Source organism: Cryphonectria parasitica, assembly GCF_011745365.1.
Source record: "Cryphonectria parasitica EP155 unplaced genomic scaffold M406scaffold_3, whole genome shotgun sequence".
Classification (NCBI taxonomy): Eukaryota; Fungi; Ascomycota; class Sordariomycetes; order Diaporthales; family Cryphonectriaceae; genus Cryphonectria; species Cryphonectria parasitica.
In genome coordinates this window covers 2,665,475-2,682,426 of record NW_024468911.1, presented here as the reverse complement: position 1 = coordinate 2,682,426, position 16,952 = coordinate 2,665,475, and the positions used below count along the sequence as shown (strand labels likewise).

The window sequence follows — 16,952 nt, the reverse complement described above, 5'->3', positions numbered from 1 at the left end:
CAGAGAAAATATGCGATAACGTTGAACTTGATATTTCACTCTGCAAGCACTCGCTGGCCCGATCCACCCCCCCATTACACTTAACCCCCATCACACTTAACGAGACGAGGTACTGTGTAAATCGTCATTTCCAAAAACAAACATAAAAGGGGAGTCTTACTTGTCTGTATAACAAATCTACCGAGATATAGCTATCGCAGGGTACAATCGATATCCAATACATACACACGGTATATTGAAAGGAATGGAGTTCATCTTGCTGAAGAAAGTCGGCGCCGTTACCATCCGCGACTAGCACACCGTTGCAGGACATTCCAGAATAGGGGGGGGGGGTGTCCTGCGTGCCGGGGTATTCGGAGCTGCTATAGAGCATGCATAGCCCTGAACAGCTCAGCAGGTGGGGCCAAATCTGGCAGGCGATGAGCTCATACCGCGATTAGGATGACAGACTAGGATTCTTTGGGGGCAATGCATGTCATTCTGTCAACACCATCTGATATAGTTCTCCGCCAAGGTACCCCCATCCTTTTTAAGTAACCTCTTCCCAACCCTCAACAACCTTTTCAGCCTTCTTTCAAACCCCAACCTTTCCGAAATCCTCAGAATGTCAACCAACCATAGCACAAGATGAACTGACTGCTGCATCAATACATGGGTCTGATCCGGCGTGGCACAACTCTGCTCTGTGCACGCGACCTTTGACCCACCTAATTTTCGAGTCCACCATTTTTCTCTTCGTGCCATTCTATCTGTTCCCAACCTGGTCCCAAGAGACTGTGCCCCTCGACAATGTGGATAGCTGGGCACAACCAGACAACAACCAAAACCTGTGGCTGGCCTTGATTCTCTTGCGCGCGAGCAGCCCACCCCTCCCTCCCCCCCCTTAGCCAGCATGTTGCTCCTCCACCAGACCGGCAGCAGTCTCAAGATAGGCGAGGTCGTGCGCTACACCGTGACGTACACTCCGTCACAGGACCGCATACTGCCTTCCCCCGAGTGTTTATACCTACGCATCAAGAATAGCTCTGGCATCGCGCTCCGAGCCGCCTTTGTCCACGGCCCCTACAACCTCTCCGTAGCTGCCTGGCCCGCGACCTTCAACCCCAACGAGACTTTCGTCGAAGATGCCCATGTCTACGGCGTGCCCGAGTTCGAGCCCATGCTCAAGGCGGGTGGCTCGTGGACATGTCGCCTGGTCGTCCCCGAGCATATCAGGCAGAGCGCCGGCACCGGGCGCTCCGGCGCATACTTTGGGAATGGGCCAGAACACGACGAGGAGAAGGTGTCGTGGGTCGTAGAAGTTGCCTCCCAGGTCATCTTCTCGACCTCGGCTGCCGTACACTACGACCTGCTGCTGGCAAGGGACGAGAAGTCCCTGAGCCTCTCCACAAGCATACCAGTGGTTGGCAACCAGGCCCAGGTCCCTCAGCCCGGTCGGGTCAGCGACTTCCAGCAGAGCAAGGGCGCCAAGGAGGGCAAGCACGCCGCGCCGAGCAAGGGTGTCTTTTCGCGAGCCATTCATCTGAAGGTGGAAGACACTGCCAGCATGTGGAATACGCCTGAGCTACCTGGGATGGAACAGTCGGCAGAGAATAGTGACGCTGCGACAGGCCCAGACGCAGATGCTGTGCAGACAACCCAGAAATCGGAAGATCCCGCGCCAGAAGACCAGAGATCAAACAAAAAGAAGAAGAAGATACATCTGGTTATTCTCACCCATGGCCTGCATAGCAACCTTGGGTCAGATATGCTCTACATGAAGGAAAGCATCGACGCTGCCGCCAAGCAAGCCAAGATTGACGCCAGAGCAAGGCGGAAGAAGGAGAGGGAGAGTCGTAATAAGGAATCTAAGGGGTCAGACGAGCCATCTCATGCCCGTGCGGTTGAAAAGGGCGATGACGTTGAGGATGAGGATGAGGGCGACGGGGAAGTCATCGTCCGAGGCTTTTCTGGAAATGCTACACGCACAGAGAGGGGCATCAAGTATCTCGGCAAGCGGCTGGCTAGATACGTTTTGTCTCTTACGTATCCAGACCAACCATTCCTGCCAGCTGGAAAGGCAGCCCAAGAAGTGCTCTCCCATGCTCTCAAGGGTGAGGCAGCTGTTCAAAAGGATGCAGCCGGAAACCCATCTCACAAGCACAGCACAATTCACAAGGCTACGGCCAGCGAGTCGCGCGCATATCGAATCGCTAGCATCAGCTTTATTGGGCACTCGCTGGGTGGTCTTGTGCAAACCTACGCCGTTGCCTATATCCAGAAACACTCGCCACACTTCTTCGACTTGATCAAGCCAATCAACTTCATCGCACTCGCCTCCCCTTTCTTGGGCCTCAATCACGAGAACCCAATGTATGTCAAGTTTGCCCTCGATTTTGGTCTCGTCGGCAGGACAGGACAGGACCTGGGCTTGACCTGGAGAGCACCAACAATCGCTAGGAACGGCTGGGGCGCGATTGTCAGCAATCTCGGCGAAAATGCACACAAGAAGGTCATGGGGGAGCCACAACCAGAGTCGAAGCCGCTGCTTCGCATACTCCCCACTGGTCCGGCTCACGTGGCCCTGAAAAAGTTTCGGAACAGGACGGTGTACTCCAACGTTGTGAATGACGGAATCGTACCGCTGCGAACTAGCTGTCTGCTGTTCCTCGACTGGCAGGGCCTGGGCCGCGTCGACAAGGCACGTCGTGAGGCTGGCCTTGTCGAGACCGTGGTCGGGTTCGGGTGGGCTGAGCTCACTGGCACAAATGTGACCTCTCCACGGAACGGACCGTGGACCCCGAAAACCGACAGCGAGAACAAAAATCCCTCTACAGGCACGACCACGCCTGTGGACGGAGGCGACGTTCATGCTGTTCCTCAACCGCCCACGGACGCAGTTATGGAAGATGACAGAGCGAGCCTGAGACCCGTAACGAGTCCTATTGGGGACGATGACCCCTCTTATCCGCAAAATACAGCTACCACTAACAACAACCCTTTCTCGGGCTTCTTCTCATTCTTCAAACCAAACACTGATCCTACCTCCCCGAAACCTGCTCCGCCACCTTCTGCGAAGCAACAGAAGATCTACCAGCGCAGCCAGACCTTGCCCCTCGACGCCAATGAGTCAGAAACCTCACAACCACCACAGAAGTCGAAGGTCACCTCTGGCCATGAGCTGGGTGAGGACTCCGACAGTGGTGTCTCGGCGCCTCCGACGACAAGTTTCTTTGAGTCTGCAGGAGATCTGCTCAACCCAAAGCTGCCGTCGGTCGAGTATCTGATTGATCCAGAGTCGCGGCCAAGAACTATTTTCCACGACCGCGTCTACCACCCGCAAGACATTCCACCGCCGCCTCTGAAGAAGCGGCCCACGGGCTCTTTAGCTACGCGTAGGACGACATTTAAAAGATTGGGGTCTTCGTCTAGCATCCGTGCTGAGAGCAGCGGTTCCTCGCCGCATCCTGGTCCTCCCCCCTCTCATCAAGACTCCATGGCTTCCACCAAGGACTACGACGACACCGCCAACACAAATCCAGACAAGGAACCTGATGAGGTTGTTGACGGATCGAACATGAAGGTGGAAGAGAAGATTGCTCGCGCCTACCATCGTGACCTGTCCTGGCGCAAGGTCCTGGTCAAATTGGAGCCCGACGCGCACAACAATATGATCTGCCGCCGCATGTTTGCAAATGCCTTCGGGTGGCCGGTGGTGAAGCATCTTGTCGATGCACACTTCAGCGACTCCGCAGTGGCTCGCCGGCGTGACGAGGACGAGCAGGGTACCGAGAGAGCCAAGGCGGCCGATGAAGCACCAGACAAGCACGGCAGCGAAACGACGGATCGCAGTGACGCCAACCCGGCCGCTCCGAGCCAGATACAAGGCGAGCTGAAGTCGCACACGCAGGCGGTGAAACTCCATGAGCACCGGCGCACGGAGAGTGAGGATCGCGAGGCCGCGGACAGTGTCCCTGACCTCCCTTCCAACCCATATGGCAGGCCGGACGTGGCCCTGCCTTCGCCTGGCCGAGCCCCCGACAGGCCCGACAGCATGTGCTGGAGTGATCGCGATTGGGCGGACAGCGCAGACGAGAGCGATACGGACGTGTTGGCTTCGATCGGTGGCGACGAAGGGAAGAAGGTCCCCGAACGCAGCACGAGCCCTCTGAGCGGTGCGTACTGGACAGAGAAAATTGTTGGAAAGGGTGCAACGAAGAAGAGGCGGAGCAAGTCACCAGGCGACAAGCAGGAGGAAGGTCAGGCCGCGGCGACGGCAGCATCGCTCTCCCAGCCATTGACGTCTTCCGGTCATGTGTCGGGCACTCCGGACGCTGCAATTACTCAGCCGGACGATGTAGATTGATTCATAATGCACTCGAGCAAGCATGTATTGTAGTGGCTCTGGTGGTGGGCATGTGGTAGGACGGAAATGTTGCGTGGTATTGCATTGCATTTCAAGGGGGTGTGGAGGGGCGGGTTGCATATTCAGCATGGCGTGGTATTGGTCATTATAAACGAGCACTGACATCCAGAAATGCACTATACATTTGATAAATCGGATAAACGAATACAGTTACCAATCCCAATTTTACAAAGAATTTACATGTGATCTCTTGCATGTGATATGGAAAAAAAAAAGAGTTGATTTTTTTTTAGTCAGCCGTGGAGAAGTGAATACAAAAAATGATTATATATTGTGCCGCGAGAGGATGGCCGTCCACCTCGGAGCTACACGGACGAAGACTTTGCGGATTTCATAGTGTTGAAAGCTGCACACGTTATTCCGTATTACCGATATTGGATGTGTAACGAAAATTGGGTGCGGTTCTACTTGCTTACCACTCACGGCACTTGTAGTCATGCTGTATGACGTGCCTTTTTTGGGGGGGGTCCCTGTCGGCCTCGCGCTGCTCCCACGCCCGGCCTGGAAGGGATCTAAGACAAGGTGTGGTGGCACCGCCCTTTCCGTCCGGAGCGCCGGGACACACTATGCATGCGAGTTTGATCTTCAAACAAAACATCTTGGATCTTGCCCAAAACAAGCATGTCCAACCTGCAGTATCATACATCGACTACCTTGCACAGCAGAACGTGACATGCAGGTTTTTCCTTCTTCTTCTCTTCTCTCTCTCTTCATGCGAGCTGCATAGACTCAATGGTTTCTTGTATATCCCACGAACTGCGGAGGGGGAGACGCTCCGCGGTGCTGCCCTAACATTCCAAAATACTTTCATTGTGTAGTGAATGTGTGGCGGCACTGCCTTGTGTTGAAGAAAAAGAAAAAAGAAAAAAAGTTAATGTGTATGTATGTATGTATGCATACCTGAAGTACCACACATGTTTTGCCAATCTAGGGCCTTCTGTCTAGATTAGATGCGCACATGGGGGCGAACCCGACCCGAGAGTATGGGCACTGGCCCATCCGGCTTGGGGCTAGCTATTTATCTCTATACTTGAAGAGTGTTAGCCGCCCCGGTCTCGCGTTCGTGAAATCGTCGAGGAGGCAGCTGACCGGTTCTGAAGCGGATTCTTACTGGTCGTGATGCAACTGTGGTGTGAGCGGTGGCGACGACCCTTCTGCGTTTCTGTCAATGCCGGCAGGGACAACGAAGACGTGGAAATTGCGGGGCTTTCACCCTGAACCGTCGCCATCCTGTATATACCAAATGCGTCAGTTCCCCCGAGAGACTACCAGTCAGCTGGGGAAACAATGTGCAGATTGTTTGGATCAGGGCCCAGAAACAGACGCCGGATGATCCGTGGCTTAAGGCTCCTATCACTGAATATGGGTTGTATTGTTTGGAATCGAAGTTGGTGGTGTGTTGATCTGACCCTAGATGGTGAAGATGTACTGCTGGAAGTACTATGCACGTGGGTGGATGGATACATGGACGATGCAGAGGATAGGAAACGTTGTAGGGCTTATACGGTAGGGCTTAGGAGCTGAAGATTAAGTAGGTGATATCTAAGCAGAACATCCGGTGGGGGCCACAGGGGGGTACGTCAAAGTTACAGGGGGCGACAAACCACTAACGCTAACAGACCCTATGGGACATACAGTGGGTAGTAGTAGTGCTATAGTGCTTTCTAGCTCGGGGATTCCCGAAGCTTGTGGTCGCCTCGTGAGGAAGCCGCGACAAGCCTCCGGAACAGCGACGAGGTCAGCATGAATCAAGGTGACTCAAACGATACAATGTACTTACTTGCATACTTACACAAGTATGGGACCGAAGGCCCAAGGAACTCGAAAATACCTCAGCATACATCAATGCTGCAGAACGTCCAAGAACATCGACACCACTTATGCAGTCATGGGCATCGACAAATCCCACCCTGGCCTCACAGCCATTGAGGAGGAGGAAGAGGCAGGGCGGCGCAACGTACCCTCGACACCATTCGCGTATGAGTGTGTGAGTGAGAGAGATAGAGAGTGAGAGAGTGATCGAGAACCTCCTCTCATACACCATCTTACCTTATATAAGCCCAGCTTCTGGCACACCTCCTCCACAGTGGTCATACGACGATATTATCACCTGTCATCCCGTCCTGGTCTTCCCAAAATCAAGACGGTCCCCCTGCCAGATCTTACGATATGAACTACACGAGGAAACGTGAGTATTAAACACGCCCTTTCTTCCTCTTACCTTTTATGCCCTGGTTCCTTACTGACGTCCCCTCCAAGGTGCCCTGCTGGCCTGCGACTTTTGCAGACATAGAAAACGGCGTTGTGATGGAAGGCAGCCGTGTTCGACCTGTCGAGATGCTCAGGCCGACTGCGTGTACAAGGAGCTGCCTACAGATCGGTATGCTGCTGTCGCATATCCACCTTCCATCATCTACCACGAGCTTCCTCCCTCCCCCCCCCTCTCCCCACCAAAAGCTCGCCACCCTCCTTCGCCACCACTGCTGACCATCGTATCTTCACAGCATCGAACCTTCGTCTTCTTCTCAGGGTGCAGTGGCTGAGCGCCTAAGCCGGATCGAAGCGTGAGTCCTCATCACTCTCACGGACACGAGGTAGATGCAGGGTCGTATCTGCTGCCCCTGGTTCCGTACCAATCTCATCTACACCGACTTCTTGTTTTGACTTTCCCGCTTTAGAAAGGTGGGCTTTAGCTGACATCGCAAGGACAGGCTGCTAGAGGAGCAGGGACACAAGCTGAGCGAGGCCTTGACGAGCCCCTCAGCTGTTTCATGGCCGTCTTTCCGCTCTTCCCCACGAGCGTCTGCGGCCTCGCCAGCCTCTGCGTCCAATCGGTCGACCGAAGGGGGGGACTCTGGTCTTGAAACACAATTCCTTATCCCCACTGGCCACTCAGCGACCCTGACCTGGCTTCTATCCATCCCACCTATCCGATCTGTTCTCGGAGACCTACCCAAGTCGTACTTTTACGAGCTCGAGCAGGACACCGCTCTTCCACCGCCCCTGGACATCACCCAGTCAGGTCAGATCGACTGGCCAGCTCTCGAGCCGGACCGACTCCGAGGGCTTGCTGACGCCTACTTCGAGCATGTCGCGGCTCATCTTCCCCTTCTGGGCAGAGATAATTACGAGAGGCTGCAGGACGAAGTGCTCCGCAACGGACCCTCGCAGGATATTGATACAGCCATATGCCTGTCTGTATGGGCTCTTGGTTGTATCGCATCCAACTCTGGCGTGGCCGCCGTACCAGAGTCGTCATCCACTGACCCGAACCAGGATCTGGGTCTCAGCTACTTTGCTATCGCTCTGAGGATCACCTTATCAAAATCAGTATGGGGGTTCACTGCAAACCTGCATACCTGTCAGGCTCTGGTTCTGGCAGGTGTATATTTTTGTTATCTCGGGCGACCTTTACATGCCTGGAAGATGATCCATAATGCTGGGCAGAAACTACTGGAAAGGATCAACAAGTAGGTGTTCTCCCCCTCCCCTCGCGTCTTACATCAAGCTAATACGAGTTTATTCTTGAAGCCGATCAAACTCTGGTGACACCTTACAATTTGACGAAGACCATACCCGATTATTCTGGTGTTGTTTCATCAAGGACTGGTAAGCCGAGCCCTTGTGCACCTCCATCATTTTCCATTGGGAACCCCTACGCCCTGACATACAAGTCATCTCTCTTACCTCCCTATCCTGACTGACAATGTCCCTTCCTATCTGACAAGTTTCCCCTCCTCTTGGCCTCATGCTCCTAGCATTGTACACAATCAAGTTCGAATATGCTTTATTGTCTTCTCTACTAACACATCGATTGCAGTGACTCTGCAGCCGAGTTTGACGTGACAAGGACCGGTCTTGAGCCGTTTGGTGACAAGATGCGGCTTCCTCGAAACACTGATATCAGCGATTCCGAGAACCTCATATATTGGACAGCAGAGATGGCCATCTTGCGCCTAGTAAACAGAATCATCGGATCCCTCTACTCCCCGGATAATGTTGATATCACCCTTCTCGCAGAGCTCGGCCCGGTGCCGAACAATACAAGTCTCAACCAGCTCATCACCTTAAGCTCGGAACTGAACAGACAACTAGAGCAATACTACAGCACCATCCCAGTCCAGCCGCCGTTGACAGTGGATCCTATATCGAACGACAAGAGGCGGAGACTCAATCTGCGAGCATTGTACGCTCGCCATCTTATACACAGGCCGTTTATCCTCTACGTCGCCCTACAACCAGCCCTCCAGGCATCGCCTAACCCGCAGGCCTCATCATCCGGATCGCCGACACCCCAGCACTCCCCCTACGCGATGCCACGAGTGATCATGGAGAAGTGCACCGTCTGCATCCAGTCGAGCGAGACCTACATTCGCAACGCGGTCGAGCTCCTCGACAAGCGAAACCCCTACCTCTGGTCTGTCGCTCAGGCCAGCGTGGCATGTTTCGTGGTGCTGCTGATGGCTTCTCGATCCCCTCACCTCCGGCCCTTCGCGCCTGAGCTGGACACCTTGGCCTCGGTGCTGGTGCCCAAGATCACCAAATGGGCTACCCCGGGCTCGTTGTTTGAGGCATTGGTACGGCTTGTGGATGCGCTACTCGCAAGTCGGCTTCGCTGATTAAGGCACAGCGACTTCGATGGAAGTGAAAGGAAAAAAAGGAAGGAAAGAAAGAAAGAAAGAAAGAGCAAAAAGAAGAAATGCGCTATGCTGGTCATACTAGCGCATCAAGTCCCGTCAATGTATCACATATGTACCCGTCTGTATACTTCTTTTCACATCCACATAGCTCGACCATGTTGTTCCATTACATTCTCCTCTTTTCGATACGACTCGAAGGGACTACAACTGTGTAAAAACGTGAAAAGATGTGAATGGACCCAGAATGTATCATAGACGTATGCATGTGTCAGGTAGCCCCACCTATCTCACTTTTAGGTCTATGTATGTGGTTGCATTGCATATATCGCCGCCACCACTACCAAGCTCGCGCCCTTCACCATAAAGGACATGCCGCCCCCTCCGAAGGCAGAAGCCTGAACGCGTGTCACGTATGTGGGCTGTGTTGGTGAATTTTTTATCTATCAGGAATCATTATGGTACTGAGATAGGGGTCTCAAGAGCGTAAGTTCTCTCAATAGTGTTACACTCAGAACAATTAGGTACCATTCGAGACATCTCCGTTAAGCCCTGACGATGTAGTGTCATCTTCATGATTAGTCGTCGAAATAGGCGTTAGTGATGCCAAAATCGGCATGGCTCGTATGCGTCCATCCATTCAAGTATGACTGTGAACATTGAAGTTGAAATCGAGCGCAAATTATGCATAGTTGCTATAATTTACTCAGCGACAGATAAAAACAGTCATGAAAAACATCATAGTCGTTCGGTGAAACTTGTCACCCACGGACGGTCTGTACGTTTGGGTTATCATATGTGCTGACAAATTCCCAAGGGCGTGGTGCTGTTCCAAGGTTCTATTCGAAGTATTATAATTATAACCGGATAAAGAAGGCTGTATTGAGAAAAGGGAGGGGAGCGGGGGAGGGCTATGATGGGTTACATGTAGATCTTCGGGAAATCAAAATAGGTATGTATGTACTTAAAGGAGCATGCAGCGCGTCTTATAGACTTACATAATACGGGTTCGGGCTCGCAGTAGTCAATTGGTGTTGTCAAAGAAGAAGACACTGTTATGCATGAAAAGATTGATTGTGGGCGAAGTCTGACTCCTGTGCTATGCTTAAACTGTTGCAGAGAGAAATTGGATGATCCAGACTTCTGGTGGATCTGACTTTGTCACACGTTGAATATAGATGCTGGTTAAGCGTGAGTACATGCCATTGAAGGCATGTATATTGGGGAACTGGTGTACTGTGATTCTCAAACCTCAAAGACTGGTTGAATATTGGCATTCAAGATAGTCAGCTGGCCTCCTCTATCTAACCCTCCGTACTGGCTGGCTAATTTGAGGCTCTGGCATAAAGCATGATTCTCAGGAGGGCCTGAAGCAGGATGAAAGTCGAGACGAAGCAGAGTAGAGGAGGTGAAGTCGTCCAAAGACTTGTGCTTATATAATGTGGTGTTGGCTACATTGTGGTGAGCAGGGAGCCCATGGCCTTTTCCCTGTTTTTTAAGTTCCTGCGGCTCGGGTAGAGTGCAGCTCCCGCACTGCTGGGAAGTGGAGTCCCCACTGCCAGCCGCCGGGTCTCGGGACTTGGGGGGTCTGGGGGGCTTGACACGCTTGATTACCCCTGTAGCTTGGGCATGCTGGGCGAGGGTGGGCACTGGGCACCGACCTTCCCCCCTTCAATCCGTCCCTGGTGGGGCATCGTCATGCAGTTCCCCCAGTGTCCTTGTCGCATCTGCCATCTGCCATCTACCTCTCCCCTCTGGCCTCAGCAGCCTTTCTTGAGCACTCTCCAACACCTGCTCCGTTGAACTGTATGTATTTTTTTGGCTGCTCAAGTGCGCAATACAGCCCATGACCTGTGCGCTCCCTGGACTCCTTGGCACTGACATTTGCTCTAGGACTCCATAAACTTTCCTGCTTCTATCTCAGGGGCCACAGAGTCTGACGACATCTTCACCCTTTCCCAGAAGAGGCGCTCCCCGACATTTGTTTCTACCTGACCTACTACTGCTTCGATTTCGATACCGATCTCAATACCGATACCTATCTTCCGTTACGAGAACACACACCTCCAGAAACACTGCTTGGCCAGGTGGCCAACAGAAGAGAGTAGTCGACTTTGCCCTCTCTTATATACAAACAAAGCCCTGTGGTGTCGACATTGGCCTGGATTCCCAGACACATTGAGCGCCCCCTTCTTTCTTCACCTGTGACATTTAGTCGCCAAGATGGGGGTCTCTGCTTTCCAGATACAAGAAGACAGTGAGCACTGCGAATAAGCTCTATCTTCAAGAACAGCTGCTGATTCCAACATTGCCAGTCATCATCTCCAAAATCAAGGAGGTAACCAATGGCGAGGTAAGGAGAAGAAACAAACCATGTCCCCAGACCACGGGAGAAGGGCCAGGGTTTCAAGTAGCTAATGTTCTCTATTGCTCCTTAGTGGATGATCCTTGTGACCGACACAGAGTCCAAGAGGCTTCTGGACAACACTGTCAAGGAAGATGACATCCTCAACATCAACATCGCTAGTATGTGCTAGTTGCTGGCCGGCCCCGTTTCATACTCAAGTTCCCAACACTCACATACATGGAATAGATATTGAGCGTCTTGAGGAGAAGAGAGACGCAAATCCTGGCATGTCGGCTATATACCTGCTCTCCCCGCAACAACACATTGTTGAGACACTTGTGGCGGACCTCGAAAAACAACGGTACCAGCGGGCCCACCTGTTATGGATCAACACTCTGAGTCGACGACTGCGAGACCGCATCGCCTCAAGCCGCGCAAGCAGGTCGATCGCTGGCGAACACGAGCTCAACATTGACTTCTTTCCCCGAGAGTCGCACTTGATCACCTTCCGCGACCCATACAGCTTTCCCACGCTGTACAACCCGAAATGCAACGATCTGGTCAAGGAACATATGGAAACGCTGGCCCGCAAGGTGATGAGGACCCCCCTCGATCCCATCTCCTAGTCGAAATTGAAGCTAACTCTGTACGTACCACAGATCACGGATGTCTGCGTGTCCCTGGGCGAGTACCCCAAGATTCGGTACTACAGGCCCAATGCAGCCCTACACGACGCACAGGTTCTCTGCTACCACTTTGCCAACCTCCTCCAGCAAGAGCTTGACAACTATGCGCGGAGACACCAGGAATACCCGCCACCGTCGTCGCGGCCACAGAGCGTCCTCTTCATAACGGACAGGTCTATGGACTTGATGGCACCTTTGCTACACGAGTTCACTTACCAGGCCATGGCGCACGACCTTCTGCCCATCAAGGAGGGGGAGAAGGTGACGTACCGCATCAAGATCAACGACGGAGAAGAAGAGCAGGACATGGAGCTGCAGGAGAAGGACGAGACATGGGTGGAGAACAGGCATCGGCACATGAAAGACACAATTGACACGCTCATGTCAAAATTTCAGAAATTTGTAGCCGAAAACCCAGGTGCCACAGACGACGGAAACCCGGCCAACTTAAACATGATCAAGGACATGTTGGCCAACATGCCGAAATACCAGCAGTTGAAGGACGCTTACACCCTGCACCTGGCCATGGCCGAGGACTGCATGAATGCGTTCCAGGCACGCAAACTTCCAGAAATCCAGTCGGTCGAGCAGTCGTTGGCAACCGGGCTGGACGAGGATCTTCGCAAAGCAAAGAACCTCTTACCAACAATTGTGAGGCTGCTCGATGACGAATCTGTCCTGCCCATCGACAGGGAGCGACTGATCATCGCATGGTTGATTTACCGGTACGGTGTGGTCGAGGAGGACATCAAGAGGCTTTTGGCTCACGCGCAGCTTTATGGGGGCGAGCCGAAGAGCGAGAAGCTGGATATCATTCATAACCTACAGCTCCTCGGAGCTCGGATACTTGCACCCCTCAAGGACGAAAGAAAAGCGCCAGAGCCCTTGTTTCCTGTCGACACCAAACAAGAACTAAACGAAGAGTATGGCCTGGTTCGGTATCATCCAAACGTGAAGCACATGCTGGAATACTTCTGCGAAGGCAGGCTACAGCACGACGTATTCCCGTACACGAAGCAAGAGGACCAGGAGGCCATGGAGGTAGGACAGGTTCAGAGCTCGCTACGGGCCGCCAAGCCGAGCTGGGCGAGTCGCACCGGTGCCGGAGCTACGCGACGGCAGGACAACCGCCAGCGACTCATCGTCTTCATGGCGGGTGGTGCGACCTTTTCCGAATCCAGGGCATGCTATGAGGTCGCGGAGAAACACAACCGCGAGGTCTTTCTGATCACCAGCCACATGGTCTCGCCCAAGTTGTTCCTTCGCCAGGTCCAAGACCTCGACCTCGACAGGAACAGGCTGGACCTGCCGATGCTCCGCAAACCAGGGCTTCCCAAGTGGGTGACGGAACCCGAGCGACCCACGCCACCTCCTGTGATGTACTCCCAAGGCGCGCCGGCACCGCCCCCTAAGGGAGGGCCTGGTGGCGGTCTGCCTCCGGGTCCACGGGGAGGCCTTCCTGGACGACCAGGGCCTATGATGGCGCCGACACAACAGATGTCAGCCATGTCCATAGCCAGCGCACCGCCCCGTCCCTCGCCCGTTCCGCCGCCGGCCAACGGCGGGGCGAGTAGTGCCAGCTACCACTCGCCGACGGCGAGCTCCGACAGCAACAAGCTGGAGAAGGAGAAGAAGAAGAAGCGCAACATTTTTGGCATCAAGAAATAGAGATTCTGAGATGCGTGGATCTGTCGAAGCAGCTTCGTCCTGTAATCATTGTTGTTGTTCACTGGAGAGCGGCCTCAAGGAGATGATGGGAGGGGAGTTGGACATAGATCGGACGTTAGGCTGTGGCTTTTGGATGGGGAATTTGGATTTTAGGTGGATAGGGTGGATGGGTAGGTGGGTGTTCTTCTCCTTCTCTTGGGATTATGTCTCCTTTCGAAGCAACAACGGCATCGACCAAGCATTATCAGCATGGCGTTTCTTGAGGGGAGAACACGAAAGAGAGAGAAAGAGAGGCAGACAGACGCCTTACTGTAGATACTGTACTGTCACTTCTGAAAATCTCCTATAACGATTGTGCATCGAGGAGAAGGGGGGGGGGGCAGATTGTCTTCTCTAGAACAGGTTGTCTAGGGTGATTTAATATCGATAGCTTTCATGGCCCTGTGAATGATTCTCATCTCTCTCTCACGACACGTATCCCCCGATGGGCAGGGCGCTTGATGCACTCTCGGGCAGCAAAATGTGTCTCATTCGTACACTCATCACTATCTCTTGTAGACACGCGCCTAGAATGTGGGTAGTTACAGTCGTCCATTGCTCGTCTCTCCCACCCCCCAATTTCAAAGATTTTCAAAGACCGCTTAGAAGAAGAAAAGCCCGCGATCAACCAACCCAAAGTCAAAGCCCAAAGGCTCCAGGCGCCAACCACTTCCATCGTCATCATCATCACCACCTGGTGAAGATTGGTGGTAGGTCCTTTTCTGGGCCCGTGTAATGTGAAAAAGAAAGAATAGCAAGACCTGCGGTTTTCTCACTGTCTTTCGGAGCTCGGGGGGCTGCTGTTCCGCGCGCGTGCGCGAGAGAGAGAGAAGAAGAAGAAAAGAAAAGGGGGGGGGGGGGGGTTGGCCCGATATCGCCTTGATGATTTTCCTTTGATAGGCCCCCAAAAAAGACAACAACTAGATCGGAGAATAAGCTCACTTTTGCCTTCACAGCTTACCCTCGCTCTTTATGGGCCCCGTGTCATCCCGGCTGTTGAAACTGACCAAAAAAAATACCATCTTCAATTTGTTTCTATCTGCGGAAAGGCGCGGCGCCAGGTGGTGGCATGCCGCCACGGCCATCAAAAGGCCCAGGGAACAGCATACCATCGGGCCCGGGAAAAGCACCTCCCATACCCGGGGGTCCAGGCATGAAGGCTGGTCCAGGAGGTGGACCACCGGGGAAGAAGCCTGGAGGCGGCTGCACCCGTTGACCGCCTGGCATGTTTTCAGGGGGGGAGAACATCGCTGGAGGCATGGCGGCCGGGTTGAACATGCCAGGAGGCATGGGGCCGTTGGGAGGCCGACCGCCCTGGAATCCTGGTGGCAATATCATCGGCGGTTGACGCTGCGCACCTGGAGGTCCCTGCTGGCCAGCCCATAGCGGCTGCTGTCCTGGCATGCCTTCCAGACCCGGTGGTGCCATGGCCTGACGTTGGAGGATCTGAGGGGGCTGCATCAGCCGGCCGGGGTCGTCGGCACGGCGGAACTGCTCCTCAGTGAAGCCAGCTGGAGGTTGCGGTGGACGCATCGCCCGCTGCTGCTGCTGCTGCTGCTGCTGCTGCTGTTGCTGTTGCTGCTGAGGAGGAATGCGATCGCGCAGGAAATCTGGCTCGCGCTCTTGGAAGTGAGGAATTGCAGCCTGTCTCTGAGGCTGCGGGTGGCGCATAATCTGTTCGATCGGCCGTGGGTCTTGAGGGATTCGGTTCTGCATGAGCTGCATGAGGAAGGCCGCTTGAGGCTCAGGGGCGTACTCTGCTCGGCCGCTGCCTTGACTCTGGGCATTATGACGCTGGCTGACAAGGTCTTGTAACATCTGATCAGGTCGAGCTGACGGCGGCTGGCTCGGCGGGGGAACGGGACGTGGAGCCAATATCTCTGGTCCATTTGGCGGCACGGAGCGCAGACGAGGTTCCTCAACAACACGGCCCATCCCGTAGGAGCCTGCGGGCTCGGGTGACCCGAGTTGTATCTTCTGTGCCAGGGTCTGTTCCAGCTCTCGAAGAGGATCATGAGGTGTCTTTTGTGCCGGAGGCGGCGGCTGGGAGTATGCGTTGACGTTGGGCGGTGTGGGTGTGCTCTGTTCAGCTGCGCGTGGGAGCTGAAGCTTAGAGAGGAGCGCCTGGAACGCCTGCTTGTCTGCATCGGACTGCTGGCCATCCACGAGCCCACCGCCCAGCATGGGAGGCATGGCAGCAGCAGAAGCAGCAGCAGCAGGAGTAGGTGGTTCAGTTTGCCCACGAGGCTCGACAGTCTGGGCCGAGAACAGATTGGCGAACCTCGACGATTTCGCAGCTGGCACCTTGGCCGGTTCTGGCTTATCGCCTGCAGCAGGAGAGGCCGCGGCCAGCTGCGTCTCGCCAAAGGCAGCAAAGAACCGGTCTGGTCCCTTCTCCACAGCTGGCGCCGACTTGACAGCGGGAGGGTCAGCAGCGAAAAAAGCGGGCAGGCCAGGTGCCCCCCCCTCGAAGCCATCACCTGCAAGCCCCTCGCCGGCCTTGGGGCCGGCCCTCGCCTTCATGCTCTCCATGAACTTCTTGAGGTCTGCCTCAGTATGTCCAGCGCCCTTCTCTTCCAGAGGCTCGTCCAGCCACTCAGGCTCCCGTTCAGCCGGCCGCTGATCACGATCCCTATCCCATCGCCGCTCGTAGCGCTCAGCATTCCCGCGGTCGGTGCGCGAATTACCCGGCTTCTCATCAGCATCCTGCACACGCCAACTCTTTGCCTTCTCGATACGCTCGCGATTTGATGTTCGCTCGGTTGCGTCGATTGGCTTGGGCGGGTTCTCCTTGAACCACGGGTCTGTCCTGCCCCGGTTGAGGCCATTCCTACGGGGCGCATCGCCTTCCTCGCCGTCAGTCTCGAAGGTGCGGCGTCGATCCTTGACACCATCATGCTCATCACGCTCCTTAAGCCCGCGGTCATTGTGTCGGTTGTCGCCGCCCATGCGTCCAGTAAATCGCTCTGCGCCTTCCTGGCCAAAGCTCTTGCGGGGCTTGACCATGCTCCATCCCTCGGTATCTCGATCGTCGCCGCGCGCACGGAAGTTGGTATTTCTCGCACTGCGGAAATCGCCGTCGCCACCTCCACCGCCGATCTTGCCACGCGAGAAGCGGTCGCGGAATTCCGAGTCGCGTGGAGTCCTGTCGCTGCGGTCGGAGTCGCCAA

General features: G+C 54.4%; 3 protein-coding genes across 3 annotated transcripts; all 3 read left to right on the top strand.

Annotated features, from left to right (window-relative positions):
• Nucleotides 1-892: 892 nt before the first annotated feature.
• On the top strand, nt 893-4,566 carry M406DRAFT_274945 (DUF676-domain-containing protein; the record flags this gene model as incomplete). Its single annotated transcript, XM_040918241.1, has 2 exons — nt 893-3,892; nt 3,923-4,566. 2 exons carry the CDS (start codon nt 893-895, stop codon nt 4,343-4,345), a joined length of 3,423 nt encoding a protein of 1,140 aa, XP_040778380.1. The 3' UTR covers nt 4,346-4,566.
• Nucleotides 4,567-7,273: 2,707 nt separating this feature from the next.
• Nucleotides 7,274-8,505, top strand: M406DRAFT_240758 (uncharacterized protein; the record flags this gene model as incomplete). Its single annotated transcript, XM_040916134.1, has 2 exons — nt 7,274-7,875; nt 8,373-8,505. Coding segments are annotated over 2 exons (735 nt in total), but the record flags the coding sequence as incomplete, so codon positions are not given.
• Nucleotides 8,506-11,265: 2,760 nt separating this feature from the next.
• On the top strand, nt 11,266-13,743 carry M406DRAFT_328499 (Sec1-like protein; the record flags this gene model as incomplete). Its single annotated transcript, XM_040920335.1, has 5 exons — nt 11,266-11,299; nt 11,358-11,395; nt 11,481-11,568; nt 11,636-11,982; nt 12,049-13,743. 5 exons carry the CDS (start codon nt 11,266-11,268, stop codon nt 13,741-13,743), a joined length of 2,202 nt encoding a protein of 733 aa, XP_040778378.1.
• Nucleotides 13,744-16,952: the final 3,209 nt, after the last annotated feature.